General features: G+C 41.7%; 1 protein-coding gene across 1 annotated transcript; it reads right to left on the reverse strand.

Moving 5' to 3' along the window:
• Nucleotides 1–999: 999 nt before the first annotated feature.
• On the reverse strand, nt 1000–26638 carry spag1b (sperm associated antigen 1b; the record flags this gene model as incomplete). The annotated part of the gene is made up of 19 exons (XM_080425920.1): nt 1000–1457; nt 2476–2805; nt 6001–6162; nt 6707–6833; nt 8290–8431; nt 10837–10994; nt 14137–14289; nt 15740–15839; nt 20516–21008; nt 22072–22094; nt 22625–22751; nt 23654–23760; nt 24032–24162; nt 24488–24593; nt 24704–24816; nt 24904–24968; nt 25063–25185; nt 25915–26074; nt 26493–26638. 19 exons carry the CDS (start codon nt 26636–26638, stop codon nt 1329–1331), a joined length of 2895 nt encoding a protein of 964 aa, XP_080282046.1. The 3' UTR covers nt 1000–1328.
• Between the last annotated feature and the right edge of the window lie 655 nt (nt 26639–27293).

Genomic DNA, 27293 nt, shown 5'->3' on the forward strand with positions numbered 1-27293 from the left:
CTATGTTATATTATTGTTTTAATGTCTTAATTGCACTACTTCTGGTTTGTATGGAAAACAGATTCAAATTGTGCAATATGGGTTCACATGAGTCTCAGCTATGTAGCATTTTTGAGTGTTAAACATCATAAATAAATCTAATCTTGAGGAACGTGTACAATCAACACAAATCACTGGACCCCTTAACAAAGGCACACATCTCATACAGACACTGCTACTCTCCAATGTGTGAATGGCTGCTTGTAGGAATGCTTTAAAACTGTTGTGAAGAAGAATCTTGGACCAGTGTTTGTGCTTGACTGGATGGCTCATATTTGGTAATCAAATAACGGGCCCGGACATTTTCATAACTTAAAAGTCATTCCCAATTGGCGAAGACACCTTTACAATGCTTGCTAGACTTTATGGATGACTTAGTGCAAAAGAGAACTAAGTCTTATTTGTAATCCAGATTTGCCATGGCATGTTGCAAAACTATATAATCTGTGTCACATGGGGCTGATATATAGACTGTAAACCCAGAATACTTTGTCAATGTTGAACTGCTTTGGATTTGTGGCTTTGGAGATAATTCTGCATAGAACAGTAATAATTTGCCATGCATTTTTAAAATAGGACCAGTCTGTTTTTTTCTTAATAAAAAATATAACTTGGTCACAGATAATATGACTGTCATTGTAACCTTATAGTCTACTTTTCTCCATTAGCAAAGATTATTTATAGGCTCAGTAGCAAATTACATGTATTTATATTTTCCCTACATATGTATGTATGTATGCTTAGCATGCTTCTAATATCTGTTCCAAGATTTCTTCTGACCTTAGACCAGCTGAGCAGCTTTAGCAGCAGTCCTTATCATTTGACTGATATGAAAACTTTTAACAGAGTTCACAAAGAGGAATTTGTTTAAATTCTGAGAACATGAACCTCACCTGAGCAAATAGAGTTGACCTGAAGGGAAACCCCTTGCAGTTGAACATTACACAACTCGTACCCAACTCCCATGCATCAATATATTGAAAATGAGCCCAACAGTATCCTGCTGTCACATTTCACAGAATTGCTAGTGGTGGTATAAAATTATGTCTGAATAGCAAAATGCTTTGGAGAGAAAAAAATATATTCCTTCTAATGTTGCAGAGACCTACAGTAAACCAGATCATTTACAGTAGAGAGCCAGTAAAGTGAATGTGATTCGTGTTGCTCTTTTTCAAGTTCTTCAGTCTCCTTCCTTTTTTGTTGTCATGAACTGAGTACTTGTGCCATTTTGCATAGATCCTTGGTATTGTGGTCGTAGCTCATGCAGGAGGGAGCAGGGGAGAGCACATTCATATGTATTTGTTGGCCAGGTTCTGAACATCGTTCTTAGTGAATTCTGTGCTGTCCACAGCAGACAGATGCTCAAATAGCTGAGTCATGTGTCGTCGCTCTCCCTTCTCCAGTAGCATCAGTACAACCTGGAGTAAAGATGGAAGAGAGAGAAGGGATTCAAATCTCTGTGAACATAAAGGCATACTGTAATTGTGCATCTCTGTTTTAATGAGCCACTAAGATGTGACGCAAGATTACAGAGGTGTAGAAGACTGAGAAATGTGTCGTTGTTGTTTTATGACTTAACATCAAGCAATGACGATGGTGGTTGTCAAGTACTCTGTGTATATGTTACAGTACGATTGAAGAACCAGTCAAATTTTGTTCACCTCCCGCGCTCCAGTAGGGGGGACGATGATTTACGATTCTGTCCCTATCGGTACATAATTCGGACGGCGCTGAGTAGGCTGAAGGTGACTTCGTAACGCTCGGCGCGGTGACTTACTCGGCGGTGCCTCCCGTGGCTCAAGTCACCTTCAGGCGGTGCGCCTCCGTCGGTGAAACCGAGTGCACCTTCTTCAATCTGACTGGTTCTCCAATTGTACTGTGACATATATATGGGCAAAATAGCTAGGCTTGTACTGTAAAATACCAAGTAAACAAACAATCTAGAACAGGATCAAACATAGATAACACACTGGAGCTTCTCGGACAATGTTTCGATGCTACTGCATCTTCCTCAGAGTCATGACTATGAGGAAGATGCAGTAGCATCGTCCTTGTTTGTCAGTTTGTCAGTCAGTCCTTGTTTGTATACTCAACACCTTAATAAAGAGGCTTCGCTTGGCTGAGGTGCGGCAGAATTCCCTTTCTTCCCATCTAGAGCAGGGTTTGTATGTATGTCTGTATGTACTGTATCTATGTACTGTATGTCTCCTCAAAAATAGACAGATCACAGCTCACGAATGGCGTCATGAAACAGAACCATCTCTGACCATATCCAATTACAATAAAGAAATGCCATGTGTAATGAAAATCATTAAAAGTGTGAAAATTTTATGGCAGTTTGATAATCAAAAATATGCATTTTCCCCCCTCAGCTAATCTTTTAGTTACACTTATGTACTTGGAGTTTATGTGAAGTATTTATAAAGATCATCTTACCGAAAACCTGTCAGCGGTGTGCAGGTGGTTGAGGTGCCGGTAGACCAGGTTGGGGTCTTTCTCAAGGAGGTGCGAGTCCAGTGCCTGCATAATGAAACTGATGGTGTGGCCGTCCAGTTGGGTGCTGAGGTACTGGGGCAGCGTCTCCGGAGCGACAGAGGACAGCAGCTCTGCGCAAGCCGCGGCATTGCCGCTGCAGCGGGCTGCGTTCAGAGACTGGCCGAACTCATAGGCGTTAGTTGGGTGGAGGTTGATGGCGACCTCTTCTCCTCCAACACAGTGGTTCTCTGAGCCGCTGGACACTGGCATCGTTTCCTCATCACCTTCAACCTGAGGGAGCAAATGAACAGCGGTGGGCCTCATGAGGTGGATATACAAGAGAAAGTGAGTTTATTATGTTGAGTTGAGCCGAGTTAAACGTTATTACCCTACAATAAGTCCTACTATCGTACTAGCCTACTATAAGATGAGGAAACCTCTGTCTGTCCTGATCCGTTTATCTCCTCAGTGGGTTGACCAATCAATCTGAACTTGCACATGACCATTAACCATTGGTATTATATGGTCACAGACTATGATGACTTGACTATGACGGACTAACAGTTTATGGCATAATGTTGCTCTATCTGTATTTCTTTGTTGATGCTGCTATTTGTTTTGGAAGTGGATTCACTAAACAAATATTTGTTGTATGTTCCATACAGTGACAATAAACATCTTATCATCTCATCTTATCTTGGTATATGAAGGCAAGCCAATTTTTCACTTTTCCCAAAATGAAGCTGTTTATGAGCAATTTTGTGAACTCTCAATTAAGACTCTAGTGTGGATGGAAATGCCCTCATCCATTTTTCTCCTCAGTGGGTTGAACAATACATCTCAAATTGTACACAGGCATGGACCATTGGCATATGCATATGTGAGAAAGCGAATTCTTCACTTTCCCCAAATGTTTATTAGTATTTCTGTGAACTCTCACTTTAATTAAGCTGTGGGTAGAGATGGGAGCAGACTCATGGGAGCAGTGCCATGGCTAATTGATCAGCGGGTGTTTCCAATTTTAATTGTGCTCTCCTCTTTATAGACCACAGAAGGTTTGAATGTTTGTAAACAAAGAGGTATTTCGAGTAGAATGTCTATGGATATTCGCACAGTATAAATAAAGTGTCTAGAACATAGCTATGTCTAGTTTGTCAACCTGTGGATAATTAGAACAAATTTATATTTCTAATAATCAATAACAATATCACAAATGTCTTGTTCTTCCAGAAATAGGGTTAGTGAATAATACTATTAATCAGAATAAGTTTTATTGTTACTTCCACAATACACACTGGGGATAAAAGGGAGCAAAATACCGTTCTCCGCAACTCATGGTGCTTGTCACATGCAACGCTGCCAGTGTTGTCTACCCGGAAATACATTTATGTGGTGATGTCATGATTTGGTCTATAGTGGCATAGCATGCAGTACCCGGGCTTCGCCTCAGATGGGAGTAGTTTTTAGGTTAGGTTTAGGCATAGTATCTGAGTTTAAGGTTAGGTTTAGGTATAGTTTTTGTCAGGCATATTACGGGCGGTCCCCGGGAAAAACACCCTGAAAAGATTCTAGGTTCATTGTATACCTATATCTTATAGTTTCAATGTACAGAATGTTATTTAGAAAGCATGTTGTTTCCTATAGTTGTCTATTTTATAGTTTAAATGTACAGAATGATATTTAGATAGCATGATGTTTACACAGATGCTAGGTTCATTGTTTACCTGTATCCTAGTTTCTTTAGGCACTGTTCTGTTCTTTCTGCATTCTATTTACAGTATGTCATTATTTACCTTTTTTATTGTAAGTCGCTGGATAAGAGCTTCTGCTAAATGCCTAAATTGTACATTATATGCCACCAGGACAATCTCTACTGCATCATCACCAATCAGAGTAAAAGGTACAACACTCTTGTTATAATCAAATCAAAGGACCCGATTCGCTGTTTACGCCCATATTTTGAACGTAAAGGAATTTACGCAACTTCCCACGTTAGTAGTCTGATTTATTCATCTTTTTCTGTCTGTGAATTTTGCGGGAGAGCCGCTCTTTCTCACGTCTGCTCTGAGGTAGACTTACATGGGACCAAATCTTGCGTATGTCATTAGAATGCCTTATTCTTCATGCAAAATCAATTAAAATAGTGCCAAACCTATAATAAAATATGTATTTGCCCAACAAAAGTTAAACTTTGTAAACTTCTTATTCTCATTTATGAGAGCATTACGTTGATCCATCGTGCAATCGAGTCGAGAGACAGAACAGATGTACAAGTTGTCAAGGCGATGCGACGCCGACGAGCTGTATTTTTTGACGAGACAAAGTTGAACTTCTTCAGCACGGTGAAGTTGAAGTTGGATATTTCATTTCCTGTTGCCTTTGATGGTGTGAAAAGGGGCGTGGAACAATGCAAATGAATCTCGGGAACACGCTTGAGATTTTACGATCAGCTGGCAGCCCTCCGGATTCATCATGATATACACCTGTGATCCGCACATTTGAGGGATTTAAACACCCCTTTGTGAATTGCACGTCAGTTTTTGCTCAGAGAAAATACACCCTCCTTTGGTCACTTTATTTACATGTTATGTACGACCAGTTTAGTGAATCGAAACAGTATGATTGTGTTCAATCCAAATATGATTGAACACAAAAGAGAATGTAAAGGAAAAGAGACACGTTTAAGAAGCTCTAGGAAGCTGTTGCCTCAAACCAAGTTTACACATCTCTGACAAATCTCAGCCTTGAGACTTGGTCTTAAGCTCCTACTGTGAGAATAAGAACATGAGATACAGTGATCCACCCTCAGGCGTAAAAAAAACAGTAACCTAAAAAAAACAGTAATCCTACTGTTTTGAAGTGCAGTGTGTTACTCCTCTTTTGTTTGTATGGCAGTAATACTATGGCTTAGCCATGAGGATACTAGATTAGTTAGAGATGAATGACAACAGGAGACAAAAGCTGGAATCCTAACTGAACATAACAGCGCATCAAGGCAGGATTTAGTGCTGATTTCAAAGTTAACATGCAATAGTCTTCGCTGTATCTGTATCTTTATACATCTGTGCTGTGCAATGAGCTTAGGGAGATCTTGAGATCTGTCTTGCATCTTTTACAGGTACTTTTTCAAACCATTGAAACCAACCATGTAGGTTATCCAGAAAATATATATTTTTAATGGTTTCAGAGTTGGGATGGATAAAAATTTATAGTAGTTATGATACTGCATACTTATAATTATAATCACGTTTTTTTTATAATATTAAGTATGCAGTATCATAACTACATCTTTGGTGTTTACAACACACCAAACCGTTTGAAAATCGGATGAAAATTGAGCACGCTATGATTATTTCAAAGTACATGCACCATAGACATAATGTTATGAATGACCGTCCCAAGATGGCCGCCATGTGGCAACGTCGTACTCCATTGGCCAGCAGCGCGGGTGAGTCATCTAGCCTTTATATATATCTATGGTTGTACCTCAGTGATGGGTACGGTCCTCCTGGCTTTGGCCGGTGAGGCGGTGTTGGTCAAGCTCTGTCTGAGTAACAGTGTGACCTCCTCTAGCAACTTCTCAGCCTCCTGGACGTTGGGGTCCTGCTGTAGCACTACCTGTAGGTCAGAGCTGCACGCCAAGTAGTCCTAATTGTGGGGACACACACACACATTCAAGTAGGTTTATCGCAAATATTTAATACTGGTAAGGAGAGAAACTAGACACTGGCTCTGTCTCATATATGAAGAGGCTTCCAACAGTAGGTACTATAGGTCGCTTCATTTTTTTAGGAAACATGGCTGCATAGACTGTGTCCTTACAATAGGAAGCATAGTATATATACATCCTTGTTTTTTTGCAAACATTAGGATATTCTACACAGCCAAGGAACTCAAGTGGTTCCTTGGCCTTGTCGAATATCTCAGAAGGCTGTGCGGTTTGGCTGGCGACTGTTTCACATCCCGTTATTTTAATGGTTTATTTAATTTTAACCTCCTTAGCTTTGGCCTCAACTTTTTCTTCCGAATAAAAAAAAGCTTCCTGCAAATGAGACGTGGCCACTGTGTATGTTGAATACACATAATATCCTGTCTGGCAAACAACGCACATTGAGATTGAGCGCCAACACCCATCACACACCCATCCATATACAGGTACACCACCAGTTCAGTTCTGTCCCCCTGTCCTCACCTGGAGCCCTTTATAGGCCATGGCTCGTCTGTAGAAGGCCTTTTTATTTGTTGGCTCCAGTTTGAGTGCTGCGTCACAGTCCTGTTTGGCTTCAGCGAACCTCTCCAGCTTCACGTAGCACAGGGCCCTGTGGAAAACACAGGCAAACGACCACATGCATCTTCACAAACAATAGTATTTGACAACGTTTCGCTTCATCGAGGCAGAAGGATGGAGCCTCCATAGTCACAAACACAATAAGATCATCACTGATCATTTTACTCTGAGAGTGTACAAATGTAACCCACCATTAGCTTATATTTCTACACGCTCAGAGTTACAAATGGATATAAGTTAACACTGAGGATTTTACTGTGTATACATTCCAGGTGGCCTTGGATTGAGCTCTCGTTCTGTCTATGTCAGTGACTAGGCTAGTACAACAAACAAGATGCACACACACAAATGCAGGGCACACATACACATACTGTGCACACAAAGGGCGCAAATTATTCCTGTCAGCATGTATGTTTTCTTTCCTCTGCAGCATGGCCAACAATCTACCTACTATTGTGAGACAGAGAAAAGGAGAGGAAAGAGAAGTGGAAGGCATGACCGGACAAGAGGCCGTGATGCGTGAGAGAGAGAGAGAGAGAGAGAAGAGAGAGAGAGAGAGAGAGAGAGAGAGAGAGAGAGAGAGAGAGAGAGAGAGAGAGAGAGACAGAGAGAGAGAAGCAGAGAGAGGAGCTGTATGAGACAGACCTCTCTGCCAGCACGGTGCGTATCTTTATGTGTAAGGCATGATGCAGGTTATAATTAGACTCCTGACAAAAGGAAGGAAACATAGCATTATGGGTGAAGCCGGCAGCTGTTTCCCTTGCCTCAGCCATCTTGTTCCACCTTGCCAAACAATATTCACTAATGTGGCTCAGTCGGCTGACTGGCTGACGTCATGGGTGGAATGACAAGGCAGCTAGAGTCGGTGCAGTATTGCAGACTGATCATGGCCGAGTACATTAGATCATTCTGTGTCAGGTCATTCAAACGAATGAATGGATTAGCATTTTCACCGCATGGCTCTGCAGGGGTCTGGGTGTCTGTCTGTGTGTCCGGAGCTAATCTCACAAACCGCTGGAGCGATCGGTGCCAAATGTCCTGTGCACACTGCCAGTAAGCCACAGAAGCATGTTCACATTTTGTCCACGTTTTACACTTCCGCATGACTCTGTTTAGTTTTTGTTCACTGTTATGAATGACATTCCTAACTTATTATAGCATTTACCATGGAAACAAGTGTGTATGACATGCAGGCAGATCAAAGTAGAACTGAAAGTATGTGGTATGTTCCATAGCCAAATTAACCACTGGAACATCCTGATAATGAAATAGAAAGAGATTGTGGCGTTGTGTGCTTGTAGATCTGCTATTTTTGGCTAAAGTTCTCCTCAAAATAGGGACGCTTGGTTGAAGTGGTTAATGTAAAAATCACACAAAGATTCGGCGGACCCCCTGTAGTAACTCTGAGGACCCCCTGTTGAAGACCTCTGGTTTACGGTGTTCAGGGACTGGTGTGAGACTGACAGTGATCTGATAGGACCTCTAACCTGTTGGTGTAGACAGCACATTCTTCAGGTTTTATGGTAAGGCATTCGCTGTACTTCCCCATGGCTTCCTGGTATTGGCCTTTCTTCACAAAGTCATTTCCTTCCTGTTTCAAAGATGTGAAACGAACTTCTGCTCTCCTTGCTGCGAGACAGAAAATGTAAAGAAAGAAAAGCAGGACAAAAAGAGTGATTACTTCTGAGTGCATTCATATTTAATTTATTTGCCTTCCATAATACCCCAAAATACGATTGTGAGATTAACTCACAGCTGAATTGATCCTACCACACTTTCCGTAAAACCCATCGCACAAGCCAAGGTTCCTGATTCTCTCCCTATATAAAGCAGGAGAGTTTAAACTGTGCAATTTAATGCAAGGTTAGCTCGCCTTGCGGTGTGACAGTCAAGTCAGCGATCCTTCACTGTGAAGAGTGAAGGCTAATCAATTTGCCCTGTCCTGGGAGAGGGGGGAGAAATACTGCCAGCAGCTCCCTTGTTCCATTAGTCAGAGTTTAAAAATAACAGCTGCAGTGTGGCCTTTACAGTAGGTTGGAGAGAAACTGCTTGGTCAGGGAACCATGGAGATGGAGAGGTGCTTTATTCTTAACATCAGCCTACAGCAGGTACCTCATTTCCATCTCATCTAGAGGGATGAGAGACACTGTAGCTATATATATATATATATATATATATATATATATATATATATATATATATATATATATATAGATATATAGATATATATAGAGAGAGAGAGAGAGAGAGAGAGGAAGAGAGATGCCGTTTGCATTGAATGTACATTATAATGGCCCAGCATTAGAGCCTACGAGGCCTGAAGGTTATTTAACAGCCTTGATGATAAGAACAATGCGAAAGAACACAGCAAACCTTTGTTGAACCAAAGGCACTTATAATACGCCTGTTGGTCTACTTTTGGTTAATGTGGCGTTTAGCACTGCCTGAGAATGACATGTTGTGCATGCTATTAAAAAGGTTTAATACGAGTTGATTCAATGTGGGCGCAGGAAGTAATGTGTACATTTCACACTAAGCGTGACACATTTTAACCATGTTAGACTCATTGAAAACACACGCACCTGCTTCTGGTGACCAGTGGTGTAATGGTGATTTTTTTTTAGGGAAACTGTATTTTAATGACATCACATGCACGCACACCTGTTATGCAAAGTAGCCATTTGGGTACTTGGCTCGTGAATCTAGGGGTGGGTGAAACATTTCCAGTGGAACGCTGTGGTGTCCCGTGTAGCGACCAAAACACCACTGCTGGTGACTGATATTATCCTTCTAATGCATGTGTTTTCAATTACTTTTTTCTTGTATTCATTATTTTTTCCCCCCTAAATTTGGAGTAGTCAATAATTTTTACCCCTTCTCTCCCCAATTTAGTTGTTATGCCAATTAATCCCTCCCACTGCTTGCCACTGCTATTGTACCCTAATGGCTCACCTGCCAGTGAGGAACCCCCAACGGCAGGACGTAGACTCTACGTGGACCTCACTAATACGTCGTAGAGCCTTCGTCCTACTCCTCCCATTCAACATTCCCCACTGACAGGCGCCGCCCTAGCCCGTAGGAGTATGTGCAGTGACAAATATCACCCTCCCCGCCCTGGTTCCCTCCCCCGAACACGTGTTCATATAGTTGCTCGGCCAACGCCTACACTCCGTGGTGGTAGGCAGGATTTAATGAAATATGTCATTGAAGCCCAACTGTGCCAACAGGCATTGTTTACATGCTGTGATGCCCATGCTGTGACATCCGTCCCAGCACAGCATTTCACTATCAACATTTTTCTAAAATAGCCAATCTACAAACTCACAATGCATCACGATATGATGCACTGTGAGCTAATAGAGAACCCCCCCGTCCAATGAGTTCAATGGATCCCGTCCATTGACGCCATCTTGTGAGGTCCACGCTATTAACCGTTTAAGACCGGAACGTATTTGTGTCATTTCAGATTTCTTTGGCTATTCAAAAATAGCAGATATACAAGCTCATAGCACGGCACTGAGTGCCGCGCTATGAGCTTGTAGATCTGCTATTCTTGAAAAATCTTGAAAATGTGTGCAAATCTTTGAATATATATATATATGTTTTAAAGCGATTTTTTTTTTACTCCGATCCGTGCTTCTGGGGGTCCCTGGAACAACATATTTTGAGATGGGGGTCCTCGGCCAAATACATATCATTTTGGGGGGTCCTTGACATGGAAAGGTTGGAGCACCACTGATATAGCAACATAAGTTTTTTTTTAAAACTGTTAGGATAGGCCCAGACGGTTGGCGTAACCGTCTGGGCACCTAGGCTGGTAATCCAGCGTGGGTTCGACTCCCGACGGCCTTTGCTGCATGTCATAGCGCGGCACTCGCTATGAGCTTATATATCTGCTGTTTTTGAATAGCCAAAGAAATCTGAAGTGACACAGATGCGTTCCCGGATTGAATGGGTTAAAACAACACAGTGTGACATCACGTTGTCTTTCTTGATTCATCGTACAATGAAGTATATATGCGGCTTTAACACACCTGCGTCACTAGCAGCCTTCTCTGCACGGGCCTGCAGGGCCTCTGCGCTGAGTGGCTCCTCTCGACGGTGCTGCTGAGCCGACAGAGGAACTAGAGGAATTTCCGTCAGCTTCTCTCTCCAATCAGGACCGTCCAAATCTATCAGCATTCTCGTGATCCTGGAGAGACGACAGAGGGGAGAAAGTGGTGATGCATGGGGACAGACACAACAATATTCACTTAAACACACAGTCACACACAGGCACACACATGCAGAATGCAGACTGACAGAGACCTGTTTAGAGAAAAAAAGTGAGACTAGGCCTTTCACAATTATTAAATAATCGCCGAATTGCAATTATTTGAGATAATCGCAATAATTCTTTGCATAATCGTGATAATCGTCATAATCGCTTTAAATTAAAAATGTTCATATATTTTCAAACATTTTCAAAAATAGTGATTTAAAAAAATAGTGATTTAAAAAAATAGTAGATCTACAAGCTCAGCTTGTAGACCGGTTATTTTCACTATAAAAGTAATTTTTTGTATTAAGTAATTAAATATGTATGTTATTTGTTATATCTGCCCTGTGCACCTTTTGTTAATGAAGCCTAAAAAACTAACAGATTTTTTATGTATTAATCAATATAAAAAAAACCCGACAGAAACACAATTAAATCGTTAATCTCAATTATTTGAGTGACAATGAATCGTCAAGTAAAATGTCATAATCGTGACAGCCCAAAGTGAGACGTCTCCTTGATTCCCTGGCAAAAAAAAATGAAACCACTAACAAAAGCTGGACGAGCACCAAGGATGACGTCATCTCTGGTTATTGCTGATTCTGAAGTATGCAAAATGTTCCAACAAGTTCATACTCGCAAGGCAGCAGGACCAGACGTGATTGTAGCAAGAATGTTCAGAACATGTGCACAGCAATATGGAGTTGTCACAGATATTTTCAACCAATCCCTCCTTGAGGGTAGAATACCCTCATGTTTCAAATCAGCAACAGTAATTCCAGTGCCGAAAAAAAGCAAGGTAACTGGTTTAAATGACAGGCAACCCGTAGCACTCACCCCCATAGTGACTGCAAATGCTTTGAGAGCATGTCAAGGAGCTGCTCAACTGCAGGTTGCCAAAATAGACAGTAAAAAATATGGACTCCACAGACCGTAAATGAAGCCTATTTTTCAGCAATTTCAAATCCGGCATCTTTCTATATCCTATTCACCTGTTTCCTAGGCTTTCCCAAGCCCCCAGAGTTGCTGAGAAACATTGAAGCCGCCACCCCAGTGGCCAAAGCTGGAACTGCAGGCGGGGAGAAATACATGCACGAGCTAAACATACTGAGAGATATTTATATATATAAATATAAATATGTAAACATATTATACATACATACATATGCATTTACATATAAATATGCATCTCGAGTGTATTTAATAAATATCTCGCGTTCAATCCTTGACACACGGGCTGCCGTAGAACGCAAAAAGGACACTAGTGCGGCAGGCTTCCGGGTGCTTCAAAACGCCACTGAGCACATTCATTGAAATGATAGCTGGGGGCGGGGCAATCCGCCCTCTAGTTATATTATACCTCTATGGGCTTTCCACTTCCTGTGTGTTTTCCACTTCCTGTCGATTTGATCCAATGAAATCCAATGAAACTGGTCAGATGACTAATGATATCCAATGAACTCCGACAGGAAGTGGAAAACACACAGCCTAGGAAACAGGTGAATAGACTCAGAAATTAATGCTATTGGTTGGGACCAGAGCGGGGGTCGGGGGAATTAATGCTATTGGTTGTGTAGCTGGTCAATCAAATCATCACAAGGTAGCCACGCCCCTCCTACAGCATACCCTACTTTATCATCAATTTAAAAATAAATGGGACCATAATTTACCAAAACACATATCATGGTGATTGAAAGAAGACTTTAAACTAGCGACTGGAAGCATATAGTATTTATGATGATGTTTATTAAGGTAATAAAATCAAGTGTAAAGTTCGGCAAAAACCCTGCCGCTTCAATGGAGCCTAATTGCTTCTGACACCAGCAAGGGGTGAAACAGCGAGACTACAGGCCATTCATATGAACTGAATTTACAACTTGGATGCTAGCCCCTTGGTTGCCACCCACCCTAGACCCCACCAAAATCCCTACCAGCAAAACAGATCCAGAGTCACAACACTACACACTGCCCACTACACACCTGGAGAAAATGAATTAACATGTGAGAATGCTGTACATAGATAGCTGTATACAGATCACAGCTCAGCATTCAACACCATAATCTCCTCCAGACTTGACACCAAGCTTAGAAACCTAGGACTCAACCCCAGCCTGTGCAGCTGGATCCTGGTGGTAAGGAGGGGCTCTAACACCTCTGCCCCCTGACCCTCAGCACAGGAGCCTCCCAGGGCTGCGTTCTGAGCCTCCTTCTCTACTCCATGTATGTACACCGACTGCATGACCACTCATACCTCCAACTTAGTGTTTAAGTTCCCTGATGACATGACAATGACAGGCCTGACCACTGACGATGATGACACATCCTACTGGAGGGAGGTAGAGAACCTGACACAATGGTGTCAGGAGAACAACCTGCCAACAATTGTACTCTTATGTACCTGTACACAAGATGTAACAATAAAGAAACCTTGAACCCAGAACATATAAATGCCTATAAATCCCTCATAGTCCCTGGCACACATCTCCCAGGTGAGCTTCCTGGTTACATAACAGAGGGCACATGTTGCGAGAGCCATAAATAGCTCCTAGCTGGAGCTGAAGCCGACAGCCTATAAGCTGTTCACCACTAATTAGTCATGGGCTGTGCTGACCTGGACAGTTCACTCGGTTTGATTGTTAGCTGGAGCAAATATGATGGTTGGTTTTAGTTGGTGAAAAGGGGTGGGACAATCAAACGGTTTAACACATCAGTGATTTAACGTTTTGATAAAAGAAAAATGAACAACAAGATAAGACAGTTGACCAGACCGGCCTGCTTAAAGTTCAGCTGAATGAAGAAGAATAAAGCCTAATCTACGCTGAAGATGACTGATTTACTAGCAATTGTAAATGCGTTATTTTTGGTAAGCAACACTGCCGTGTAATGAAGCATAACTTAGACTTTAACACAAAAATCCAAAGGCATGCACTAATGACACGTGTGAACTGCTTTAGTTACCATCTCAACTCTGGAATGTGTATTTGAATGATAAAGTCTGTCCTATCGGCTCTCTGTGTCTCTGTGTAGACACCACCTCCATGACTTCCACTGCGTGGTCAAAGGTGAAGAATAATACCTGTTGACGCTGTCGTTTGCTGCCTGGACACTCGTATCTATCTGCAGGACAGTCTTGTAATCCACGTAGGCCATGCGGTAACGTTCCAGCGTCTCGTAAGCCATGGCTCGACGGAGGAGGGGCTTGAGGGAGAAGGGCTGCAGTTCCAGGGCTCTGGACAGTAATTATAGACATAATGAGAGGGGTTAAGGATCAGGCCTGCTATACGTAATAAGACAGTGGTGTCTGTCTGTGCACGGATTGCTGGAGGGCGAGTAACAGCATGTGCGTGTTTGACAGATTGAAAGTCAGTGATTGTGTAATTGGTATATATGCAGTACATGGGCATGGGCTCATATCCATGCCCATGTATGGCTTTGTTTTCCCTGAAGCCGTGGAACAGCTATGTGTGTGTTGTATCGCTATCACCATGGAATACTTTTAATTCATTTCTATCATGAAATAGCCATCTAATAAAGGCTTAAAAAAAAGGATGCCTTGTTTTTTTCCCTTTGTTGTATCTTTTGGGTCCCCAACCAAAGAGCACCTTCATTACACTTTGTTTGGACCTCCGAGCACTCCAGACCTTTTCTTTTTTTCCACACAAACCTAATCCTGCTTTGTTTACCAAAAGTAAATCTGTGTGGTTAATGGTTATAAATAAGTCAAACGTCAAAAGTCAAATTTTCAGACTAAAAGGTTTATCTCATAAAGTATCAATGAACTGCAATCAGGTACATGTATCATGTATGATATAAACAAATGACTAAAAGTCTCATACAAGTGTCCCCACTAGTTCTCTTCTGAGTTAGTACAAGTGCAGCACAGTGGTGGAATAGGGTGGATGCTGTGGGCACAACACATGTGGGCACATGTTCTCATGAGAAGGCTCTTAACCCATTAAGACCTGAGGCCGATTCTACAAATGTCTTCTAAATCAGTTTTTCTGAAAAACTTATGTTGCTATATCAGTGGTGCTTAAACTTTCACATGTCAAGGACCACCCAAAATTATATGTATTTGACCCCCATCTCAAAATATTTTGTTCCAGGGACCCCCAGAAGCAAAGATTTGAGTTACAAATGTTCGCTTTAAAAATATCTATATTCAAAGATTTGCACAAATGTTCACAATTTTTCAAAAATAGCAGATCTACAAGCTCATAGCGCAGCACTCTGTGCCACGCTATGAGCTTGTATGTCTGCTATTCTGTCAATGAGCTCAAATGAGGGTTCACACCCACACCCAGTCTCCCATCTTCTTCTTTTTACACAGAATGTCAAGAAATTGGTAAGAGATAATGATGACTTTGTATTTATCATTTGACTGTAAAAGAGTTAGCCACATGAACCCTAGCTTCCCTTTTCTGGGCATGTCATAATAGCGGAACAACCTGAAAAACATAGATGAACATTCGGCAAAAATGTATGACCGTTTGGTGAAAACATTCAGTGAGAATAGAAGATCTACAAGCTCACAACGCGTCACATTGCTGACACGTTGCAAGCGTTAATAGACCTTTGTATAGGATTAAATCATTTGAACAATGCAATAAAACTAGTGATACTAGTGTATTTCCACGTTGGGTGTGTAACTGACTGATGGTTTTGATGGACATTCTCACCTTGTGCAGTCCTGTATACAGTCCTGGCTGTTCCCATCTTTCAGGTAACAGGCCGCTCTGTTAGAATACAGAATACCTAGATCCTCTGGACTGTCAATCCCTATGGAGAGAGAGAGAAACATTTTGTAGATAGGCAATTTTTTGCCATTTTAAAATACCTTTTGAAAGAAAAAAAATTACGTTATAATCGATTAACCCATTAAGACCGGGAACGCATCTGTGTACATTTTAGATTTCTTTGGCTATTCAAAAATAGCAGATATACAATACAAGCTCATAGCGCAGCACCGAGTGCCGTGCTACGAGCTTGTAGAACTGCTTTTTTTTTTTATCGTCAAGAATTTGCCATTCTTTGAATATACAGTATATATATATATATATTTTTTTTTTAAAGCCAACATTTGTAACTCAAATCTTTGCTTCTGGGGGTCCCTGGAACAAAATATTTAGAGATGGGGGTCCGCGGCCAAATAAGTATCATTTTGGGGGACATGAAAAGGTTTGAGAACCACTGATGTAGCAACATAGTTTTTTTTCAAAAAATACATTTTGTAGAATCTGCCTCAAGTCTTAATGGGTTAAATGTATTAGTTAGATAACTGTTGCAACCCTACACAGATGTGCTCTGAAGAAAGGCCACAGCGTAAAGTGTTGTCACATAACTCACATATCTCACAGCATGTCAAAGCCAAAGCTCTGGCATGTTAGAAATCTTTTATAATGTTGGTCGGATTATGTCTAAAGCTGGTTGGTTGCTAAATCTGCCCAGGCTGTGCCGTTGCGCAAAAGTGAGGCAAAACCATCATGTAGGAACATGATGCTTGTCTGTCATTTCAGTAATGTTTTATAATGCTGTGTGTGTGTGTGTGTGTGTGTGTGTGTGTGTGTGTGTGTGTGTGTGTGTGTGTGTGTGTGTGTGTGTGTGTGTGTGTGTGTGTGTGTGTGTGTGTGTGTGTGTGTGTGTGTGTGTGTGTGTGTGTGCGTGCGTGCGTGCGTGCGTGCGTGCGTGCGCGCGTGTGTGTTGCCGCAATGAAACAATGACAGGATCATGAGAGCCATTTGTTTTAATGCGTCACCATTTGGCGATTTAATTTCGCAATGACTTTATTGCAAGATAAGATACCATCCTCCTTGGACTTCAGGCCAACAAGTCTTTCAAGGTTGCATTCCTGCATAATGTGCCACTGTTGTACTGGCATCACTTCAACAGTACTGTGTATTCAGTTCATACACACACGCACACGCACACACTCTCTCACACACACACACACACACACACACACACACACACACACGCGCGCACACACACACACACACACACACACACACACACACACACACACACACACACACACACACACACACACACACACACACACACACACACACACACACACACACACACACACACACACACACACACACACACACACACCTTAAGAATAGTGGCCCATGTCTCTGTCAATAAAAACAAAGTCATAAACAGTTCATTGACATGGGCAACCTTTTCTGTAACCCTAACATTCATTAAGGTAGTCCAACTAATTGACTTGACACAAACTGGGCTTTTCCTTGTCAATATCAATATCATAGTCAGGATTACATGGGCCTATCCTGTACCTTCTATAGCAGGGTACAGGATATGCTACACCTAACCACTAACTATAGTCAGCTCAGCGTGGCACTTCATCACACCAGATCAGATTATGGACAAAGACACAGCGTGGGTGCTAGAGCATGGTGGCAGATTACTGTTGACAGTGGTATACTGTACGTAGGAGGATCTATTTGGATATAATCACCCACAAGCCTCCATGCTGGCCTGCATTTATGGGCAACAACTGCCCCACATTGTGGCAATGAAGAAGGGTAATATAAAGCAACGTCAATGTTGTGAAGAATAAAGCCTTGTGATTTAAAATTAGCACATAACCGAGTAAGCACCACCTCTACTGGCTATAAATATCACTAGTGTCTGGCAGAAGAATATCTGTGAAAGAATGAATAAGTAAAGAAATAGTGTAGACGTCAGTAGGGCTACCACCTGGCTTCTTTATGTTCCTTGTTTGTAAGTGTTGTAAAGAACAATGGCTTGTGATTATGTTGATTAAATCAGCTAAAAGGGTTTATGTCCACAGCCATAACTCTACTGGATATGAACTCACTACATACATTTATGGTGTGTGTGTGTGTGTGTGTGTGTGTGTGTGTGTGTGTGTGTGTGTGTGTGTGTGTGTGTGTGTGTGTGTGTGTGTGTGTGTGTGTGTGTGTGTGTGTGTGTGTGTGTGTGTGTGTGTGTGTGCGCGCAAGCGTGTATATTGGAGCTTTTCTACTGCATGGTAAAGGCTACCGGCTATACAGTACTCTATTATACTCAGCCAACTCTACTTGCTTTTGGTACTACGTACTTTTTCCACTGCAGATACCCCTTCAATGCAGCTGGTGGTCATTGTGGCGTCCTAACCATCTGCGTAGGAGAGCACTAAACTACAAGGGTGACTACTTCACTGGGCTCTCTGTTTCACTTGTACGGTCCAATAAAAACAGTTTTTGATAATGTTTTAGGCGATAAATAAGCAACACGCAATATGTGACGCCACTGGAGTGATAATTGTCTGTGTGTCCAAACAGTAGTCAGCGTCAGCTCACTTGGAACATCGATGGAGGTGATACCAAAAACGTACTAGGTACCTGGCAGGTACTAGGGATGCAACTATTAATAGAACTAGGTTCCCGGATTGAAAGGTATAGTTACGTATAGGGGTGCCCGCTGCCCGGTCTAAATGGGTTAATACACTAGAAAAATTGCGATCTACAAGCTTTGAACAACACCGCTGTCCGCCAAAGTCTAAAACAAGGTTTAAGTGGTTAATCAAACAAATAGATTTATTTAAAAAAACTATTTGAATTTTTTCACATCGATTCGCTGATGTATTAAACAAAAAGATTATTAAATTAATCGGGAAAGTCATCTACTCCTTTTGCCTGATGGAAAACGTTTTGTGACGTTCTCTGAGTGTTTACATAATGCTGTACCCCCTCCAACTGTATACTTTCCCCAGTTTGTTTTATTATGTTTTTGACACTTGCTTTGGCCATGTAAATGTATGTTTTATCATGCCAATAAAGCTCCTTTGAATTGAACTATGATACGTAGAGGACAGAGTACAGCAACTTGCAATGGGCCTGGTCTACAAGATACACTACACCTCAAACACAAAGACACCCACTGTCCAGTTACCTGTCAAACTACTTCAAAAACATTAAAGACGTCCACAAACACAACACCAGAGGGGAGTTCCACAAATCACGTTCAAGCCAGATTTGGCTCAAACAAGGGGTTAAATTCGTTCTACTGCTATGCCACCAAAATGTGGAATGCCCTACCAACAGTCATACAAATGTGAATCCTTAAGGTCCTTACACACCGGGGCGATATTTTTCATGCGAATAATACGTTTTTTTTAAAAACCTTATAAAATCAATGCAAGCTTCCACACCAGTTTCGCGGAGCGAAAAAAGCGTATTTTAATTATTCGGAACGAGTCCGAATTTTGCGTATATTCGCATATTCGCCGGTGTGTAACCGCCTTTACTCTCCTTCAAAACCGCTCTAAATGAGCACTTACAGTAATTCGAAACTGGCCCCTGTAAAAAATGCAAGCCTATCACCAGAAATGCCCCCTCCCCCCGAACTGTTTACTGTACATATTTTTATTTTTGATTACTACTCGTTTATATTATGTTTTTGCATAGTATTGTATATTTGTATGTTACTAAATACACAGGATCCCAATGGAAACCGGCCATAGTGCTTTCTTGGGTTCAATCCTTTAAGCATTGTATTTGTAGTAAACTGTACTTTCTGTGCTTTTTTTGCAAACTGTTAATAAAGTATTCAATCAATCAATCAATTGGAAAACCAAAAAGGCGATTCGGGTCAAGCCAGTACAAGGCGGTGGAAAAGTGGCATACTGTATGTAGTGATGAGTAATAATGAGCCCATTTAAAGTAGCTCCTCAGTCAGATGAAGGACTGTGGATGTTGTCTGGACACCTTCATGCACACCAGAGGAGCAGAGCAGGCAATGATAGCATGATGACAGGTCAACGCTGAACCGGATGATTAGGGAGGGAGGGAAGGCTGACCAGCAGCACTTACTCACTCTCTATTACTCACACACTCTCTCTGTCACTCTCTCTCTTCGTGAGATTTACAACTGCGTTCTCACAGATTCAATTTCACAGTGAGTGGTTAGAAGTCATGTGACCTGGAGGGACCTGAGCTGAGAGGCTTAACTCCAGGCCCAGGCTAGAACAGAAACCTCCTGTGACGCATCACTCCCCCACCTCTAGGTACATTATGTCATTATGTATATGTATATCTGCCTGTAGCCAAAACATCTTAATTTTAACACCTGGCTTTGAATGGGCTGTATAGCCGGCTATGCCACAGTAATACATGGGTTAGAAGCTGGAGATGGGCTATGTGCTGTAATTAAGCAATGAAACTGAAACAGAGGCTGCAAAGTGCAATGTGTAACCGCAATGTAATGTTTCACAGTGGAATACAAAGGCTGCTGACGGTCCATAATAAAATACAGTTAATTCATTCATTAAATCAAATAAAATCAAATGAAATCTAAGTTTGCTGTACTTTTAAACCTACAGCAAACCTGAAATTGTACTAATAATATAAGGGAGTGTCACGTGTTTCGACACTCATAGGTACTGTGTAGTACCAGCCATGTAACAACAACAACACATTAAACCCCACCTGAATCTGTGCAGCCTGTTATGGCTTGTGAGTATTTCTCCAGTGCGTCACCAAACTGTCCATTCTTAAAAAGCAGGTTTCCCTCATTCTTTAGCCGGGCCAGTGGCGGGGGTAGGGCTCCGCAAGGAGCATCAAGGTTGACAGCATTTCCTCCTCCGTTGCTACAGGCAGCAGCACCCTTAGAGCTGTCAATTTGATCTGACGCTGCCGCTGAGCCCCTTTTGCTGCTCGTTCCATTGGCCGCCTTGGCCGGCGAGTCCTGTCCTACTTTGTACTTGTCCGAAGTGCCTCCCTTGGTCCGACTCCTGTGTCCGTGGGAGTTGTTGGTCTCACCGTGAGGGCCCCCTTCCCCTCTGCTATGGGGCTTTTTCTGAGCGTTCCCCATATCTCCCCTCTCAGCAGGAGCAACCGCGCTCTCCTCCTCCCCTCCCACAGGCAGGCTGGGTTCAACCGGACGAGCTGGAAAGGGAGGGAGGGAGAAACAGAGAGAGAGAGAGAAAGACAGACAGAGAGACAAAGAGAGAGAGAGAGAGTGAGGTGGAAGACACACCCACAGTACGCAGTCAGCGGTTACATCAGAGTGGGGGAGGGGCTGGGTACACACAACGCAGAGCCACTTGAAAGGGGAGTTCCAGGAAGCAACCACTCAGCAGTGAATTATGGAAACGCTGGGTGGGGGTGGGGTAAAGAACACACACATACACACAGATACTACACGCTACCAAACGTCATGTTACCCAGAGGAACTAGGGGATTCCTCTACTCTCTGGCTAGAAATGTGTTAGCAGGACATGTGCACAAAATGAATCCCTTCGTTTCTCAAAGGACACATTTCAATTCATTTCTTGACACATTATTAGCAATGCAGGCGGATTAGAGGGCAAATCCTTTGCCAGCGGGTTCTGAATCAGCCTGAGAACCTGCACAGACATGCAATGTTGTGCTAAAATAACTGAAATGCCATGCATGCTCTACGGCGGGGCTCCCCCCCCCCCTCCCCGTCAAAAAGGAAATGACGTCTCGGAGGTACCGAGACTAGGGGACCATGATTTGCGATTCTGTGCCTCGACGGGCGCTGAGTCGACTGAAGGTGACTTCGCAACGCTCGGCACGGCGACTCACTCGCCTAGGCTCGCTCGGCGGTGCCTCTCGTGGCTCAAGACCTCAAGTCACCTTCAGGCGGCGTGCCTGAAGGTGAAACTGAGTGCACCTTTTTCAATCTGACTGGTTTTCCAATCGTACTGTGACATATACACCCACCCACACACACACACACACACACACACACACACACACACACACACACACACACACACACACACACACACACACACACACACACACACACACACACACACACACACACACACACACACACACACACACACACACACACACGTCATGTCAGTCCTGGCGACATAGGCCATCACACAGGCATTATCACTTTATGTTTACTATATGACTATGAATAGCCTACACTCCATTGCTGCCACCTGGCATCACTTATACACTTAAGGCCTTTGCAGACAGGGTGCGATTGGTCAATCAGTTTTTACCGTGAAAAGATGCACGAATCGAACTGGGTTTGATTGAAAAAAATACGCACTGCCGCAGCCACACGGCAAATTCGGAGCCGGTGTGCATGAGGTCATAGAGAACCATGTGTTCTTTTAAAAAATGACATTGCCCGTTTTTTTTCGTGCGGAAAAATAGCACCCTGTCTGCAAAGGCCTTTACTTACATGTTTGGTATCTGCTACTTACTTATGGGCACACACCATATATACATTTGATATTGTTGTCTTGTTATCTGACTTTTCCCTTTGTTTCGTTCTCTATTCTTATGACAAAACTTTGTAACTGCAAATCCTTGGGAGCCGAGCTTGTATGAAAAATAATTTCACCCACCTTCAAAATTGTTATGTGACAATAAACTTGAAGATGAAATATCAAAAACAATACCAACAACTTCCTGGCTAATTTACCACTTAAGAAACATTTTCAACTCTCTTTCATGGAAGGATACAGAAAAAGAGATTAGGATCACCTGCAAGTATCAAGGATATATTTCAAAATGTTAATCATGGATTCATGGTTCAGATAAACTCACCCGTCTGTTCATCTTTACTGAGGACCTCCTCTTCTTCATCTACCTCTTGTATGAGGATCTTCTTGCCTTTGTTCTGCGACTGTGATTGGCCTTCTCTTATCTTCTTACCAACTTCAGTCAGAAGTTTCTAAAAGCCAAAATAGAAATATTTTTATGTGGTCATCTTATTTGTCCCAGACTCATGCTGCTTTTAGATGGTCTACAAATGTAGTACACCTAGGTCATTCACAAAAGTTCCAATTAAATTCTTGTGGATAGAATTGTCTGCATGTGTTTTTATGTTATCTTTGTGAAATGCTAATAGTGGGCTCATTACTCAATCACTACAGCAGAACATTAACACCAAATCATCAACCAAATGCAATAGATTTGGGCGAATCTGTCCTTTATACTGTCCTGGCCTGACTACAAAACAGGATGGAAAATATAGCAGATCTTGGATAGATCTGCAGCAAATATATATTCTCCAATTAATGTGCATATGGAAATATGATGTGCAAATAGCAATATTATTTGCTGTCATCATGTTTATTGAAACCTGCTATGACAACTGAATTTCCCTCAGGATCAATAAGGGTCTGTCTGTCTGTCTGTCTGTCTATCTGCCTGTCTATCTATCTACCTACCAATTCAATTATCTTAGTTTACCGGTGTCCCCCCAGGGGTAGAACCCCTCCTTTTTTCCCTCTACACTATATATCTTCACAGAACATAGACGATCCACAAGCCTATTTTTTGCCGAATGTTTGCCCCAGAATAGTATGTGGTTAAACTCAATAATCTCACTTGGTCTTTGCATGTCTTGCACACTGCGGTTGCACATTATCGCTTGTCTTGTAAAAGTATTTATGAGTTTTCAGTTGTAAATGTAATCACTTTTCCATATCCTCAGGGAAATACAGTGACATCTACTGGGCAAATGGGCCATTGACAAAAGAGGTTCTATGCACTGTGTGCAGCATACGATTGGTTGTTGACATTAATCTACCATGTAATTTCTGGGGCTAAGTTTGAGGTTTAAGTATTTACAGTAGCTGCAGTATTCTGTGGCTCTTCACGGAGAACAAGTCTTAGGTCCTCAGCAGCCTTCTGGAAGTTTCCCAAGTTCTCCTGAAGGTGGGCACGACGTAGCAGCGCTGATGAGGAGACAGAAACCAGTGTAAATACGAAAAATTGTTACTGGACAGTAAAGTCTCCATTGTAATCTGTACAAATGTAATGCAGTGCTGCAGAAGGGATACAAAACAAAGTAATTTAGTAACATGAAATGACGCCTCATATTATTATGATTAATTATGTCCTGTAAATATTACAAACATGATATTTATTTTTACATGCATTAACATTAACTACAGTATCGTTATCATGCGTTATCTTCATGAACATCAGGGAAAAACAACATCCCACCTTTCACATTGCCTGGTTCTAGCTCCAATACAGTCTGGCAGTCTTTCATGGCATTGTGCCAGTGTTTCAATTTAATCTCAGCCTGGGCTCTGTTGTTGTAAGCTACGACAGTTGGTATAATGGATATACTCCTGTAATGGAAGAGCAATAAAGAAACAAGGGCATTAATGTAAATGTTCACTAAGGGTTAACAATACCACAGATGTGAATTAAATCTTATCTCGATGTGCATTCTTAATGACAGATAGTAAATAATGATCAAATACCAGGCAAGAGGCCATAATCCCCATTGACCATATTCACACGGCAACCATTTTGCTCTTGCATCATACTCAGATGGTGGGAAACCCCTCAAGTATGACATAACAGCAAAATCTGTGTGAATATTTATCTACTGTATCTAAAGTTGTTACTACTGTACATGAGTTTTAACAGAATTAAGGTAAAGGGTCTAACCTGGAATAATATGCAATTGCCTCCTCATAGTCACTGGCTCTGAAAGCATCGTTGCCTTTGTCCTTTTCACGGTTGGCCAGAAGGAGCTTCTCCTGCGGAGTGAACACTGAATGCAGAGTTAGAAACATTATGTCTCTCTTACACACACAGACACACGAAAAGAGAACTTCAACCAGTGACAAACAAATTATAACTGCTAACGATAAAATATCTTACACGTTGCATTGACTTTGGATTTGATTTTGTGATGGCCAGAGTTTATGATGGCGGGAGGATCATTACTTGTGTCGCTCCGATCAATTTTTTCACATTCATGTTCAACGTCAAATCTGGAAGAAATGAACAACAGGTCAGAATTATGCTGATAATAATAATATAAAAATATCCAGATGTATGAAGTAACAAAGAGGTCTAACTTGTCCCATTCTTGGTAATTGCGAGGGAGGGCCTTCTTTGAGTTATTTCTTTGTGGAACTGGATTCTGCAGTGGAAATCAGAGTAGGCTATGTTTTTAAGAATGCATTTTGTATAACAAGCACTAAGTGTACTGTGATTTTGTCAGTGTTGTTAATTACCTGACCGAGTGAAACAGAGCAATTGGAGCCCCGTACAGGAGGCACGTTTTCATTCACCACATCATAAAACACTGAATGCTGTTTTAGTGATGATTCAATGCCCTTGGTTTCTTCTTGCCACATCTATGAACAAGAAAGGAATAATAAAAACAAGACTATGTTTATCCTAGGCTATATAGCCTAACAGTGGTACTCAACCACTACAAGAAAGTGTTACTGACTGACATACTATATTTATGTTTCATAATGTCTAACCAAACTTGTTACAAAAAAAGGAGGAAAGAAACTAATTTATAATCATCCAAAATTACTGTTAACCATCACTGCTACTAGAGTTGTTCCGATACCGATACCAGTATCGTAAAAGCTGCAGATACTGCATAAAGTACTGGTACCGGTATCTGCGAGTGTGCCAGTCTATGCCATTCCCTGTTTATCACATGATGATATTTCATTTACAGTCATATTTTGAATGCTTCACTTGACTGCTTTATACTCTTACTGTACTATTTACATTATCATTTGACTAATTATACTAGTAGCTATTAATGGAATTTGTATTTATTCCTAGATCAGTGGTTCTCAAACCTTTTAATTTCAAGGACCTCTATAACGCTGAGAGTTACAGACCTAAGGGTCCATTTGGAACCCCCTCAATGAACCAGGTCCCTGGACCCCACTTTGAGAACCACTGTCCTAGAATCTTTTTAAATTACACACAGGTATCGGATAGGTAGCCTACTTGGTATCGACCGATACGCAAGTTATCGGAATTCGGTATGGAGAAGGAAAAAATGGTATCGGTACATCTCTAACTGCTACAAATACTGCACAATAGTGTATAATGGCTACCTTCAGGTCATCAATGATTTGGCTCCATTCATCTTTAGGGAGGCTGGCTCCTGTGGTCACTGGATTGTCCTTTCTGAGAGCTCGGCTCTTGGGGTCCGATCTTTGCAGGTGATTCTCACAGAACTGGATCAGATCGGGGTAAATACCCTCATCTCCAGACCTTTGATACATTCACATTATTTTATATTAAATTGAGAAAATCCATCTTTCAGACATGATGTATGTAGCCTAGTAGTTGCTTTGGATGATGATGTGTAAAATTAAATTGAATTAATATAGGCTAAATTATACGAGTTGATGGATGGGTGGCTGTAGGCTAAATAAAGATGTTTTTAGTATTACAAAAAAATAAGTTACAGGAGTGCTACTGTTATATCCATCAGACCACCGGTGCTCATTGAAGGGAATAATGTTCAAGAGAGAGGAAAAAATATGTCAAGAAGGCATACAAAAATATCAAGTTCCAGGCACTCAAGGTGGATTTCGTAGGTAAAAGGCCTTTATTAAATTTGGGCTATAGGCATGAAAAAAATACCGTATTCCTTCTCCAAACAAAAAATTATGTAAGTAACTCTCACCTCAGCACTGTCAATATCTTCTCCAGGTATTTAACATCAGTGCAATGTGCAATGTAGTTGTAGTCCAAATGCTCCACGAGAACCTTCTCATGACGACTGAAAGTGGCCTCTTCATTTAGAAGTGAGGAGCAAGGTTTTGTTGCCATGGCAGGATTGTAGCTATGCCTACAGTAGCTTGTTGTCGATATGGGTTGAAAGTAAGTGAATGTGTGTATGGTTACCTTACCTTACCAGGTGAAATCTGCGTTGATTGCAAGCTGGCGAAGTTATGGCTAGCCGGCCGGATAACACATGTTACAAGTTTAAATCGAAGTGTGTTTATTTAAACTAACAATAACGCAGCAAATGAGCGGAAAATGACTAGGCCTACACCTCATCCTTCTCTATAAACCATAGATATATCAAGTGACTTTTATCCGTGTGTCGCTGGTAGGCTACCAAAGAAGACAATGGGCCTGTGGTTGCCTGGGTAACCACTAAACACAAAACGCAGCAGAAGGCCTACTCCCCCCCCTACAACTTTATTGAACAAGGTTCTAGACCAGTGGTTCTCAAACTTTTTCATGTCAAGGACCCCCAAATTCATATATATATTTGGCCACGGACCCCCATCTGAAAAGGTTTTGTGCCAGGGACCCACTTCTTTAGAATGGCTTTTAACTAGAGCACTGGACTCATCTGATGACTCTCTATGACCCAATTCGTAGTTTTTTGCTTTTATTTAATTGTTGCTATTGTTTTAATTGAACTGTCTGTGTCTTGTTTTTTGTTTTTCTTTACCCACACTGTTTTTTTGTGGTT

Source organism: Gymnoscopelus braueri (genome assembly GCF_963280865.1).
Source record: "Gymnoscopelus braueri genome assembly, chromosome: 4".
NCBI classification, from domain to species: domain Eukaryota; kingdom Metazoa; phylum Chordata; class Actinopteri; order Myctophiformes; family Myctophidae; genus Gymnoscopelus; species Gymnoscopelus braueri.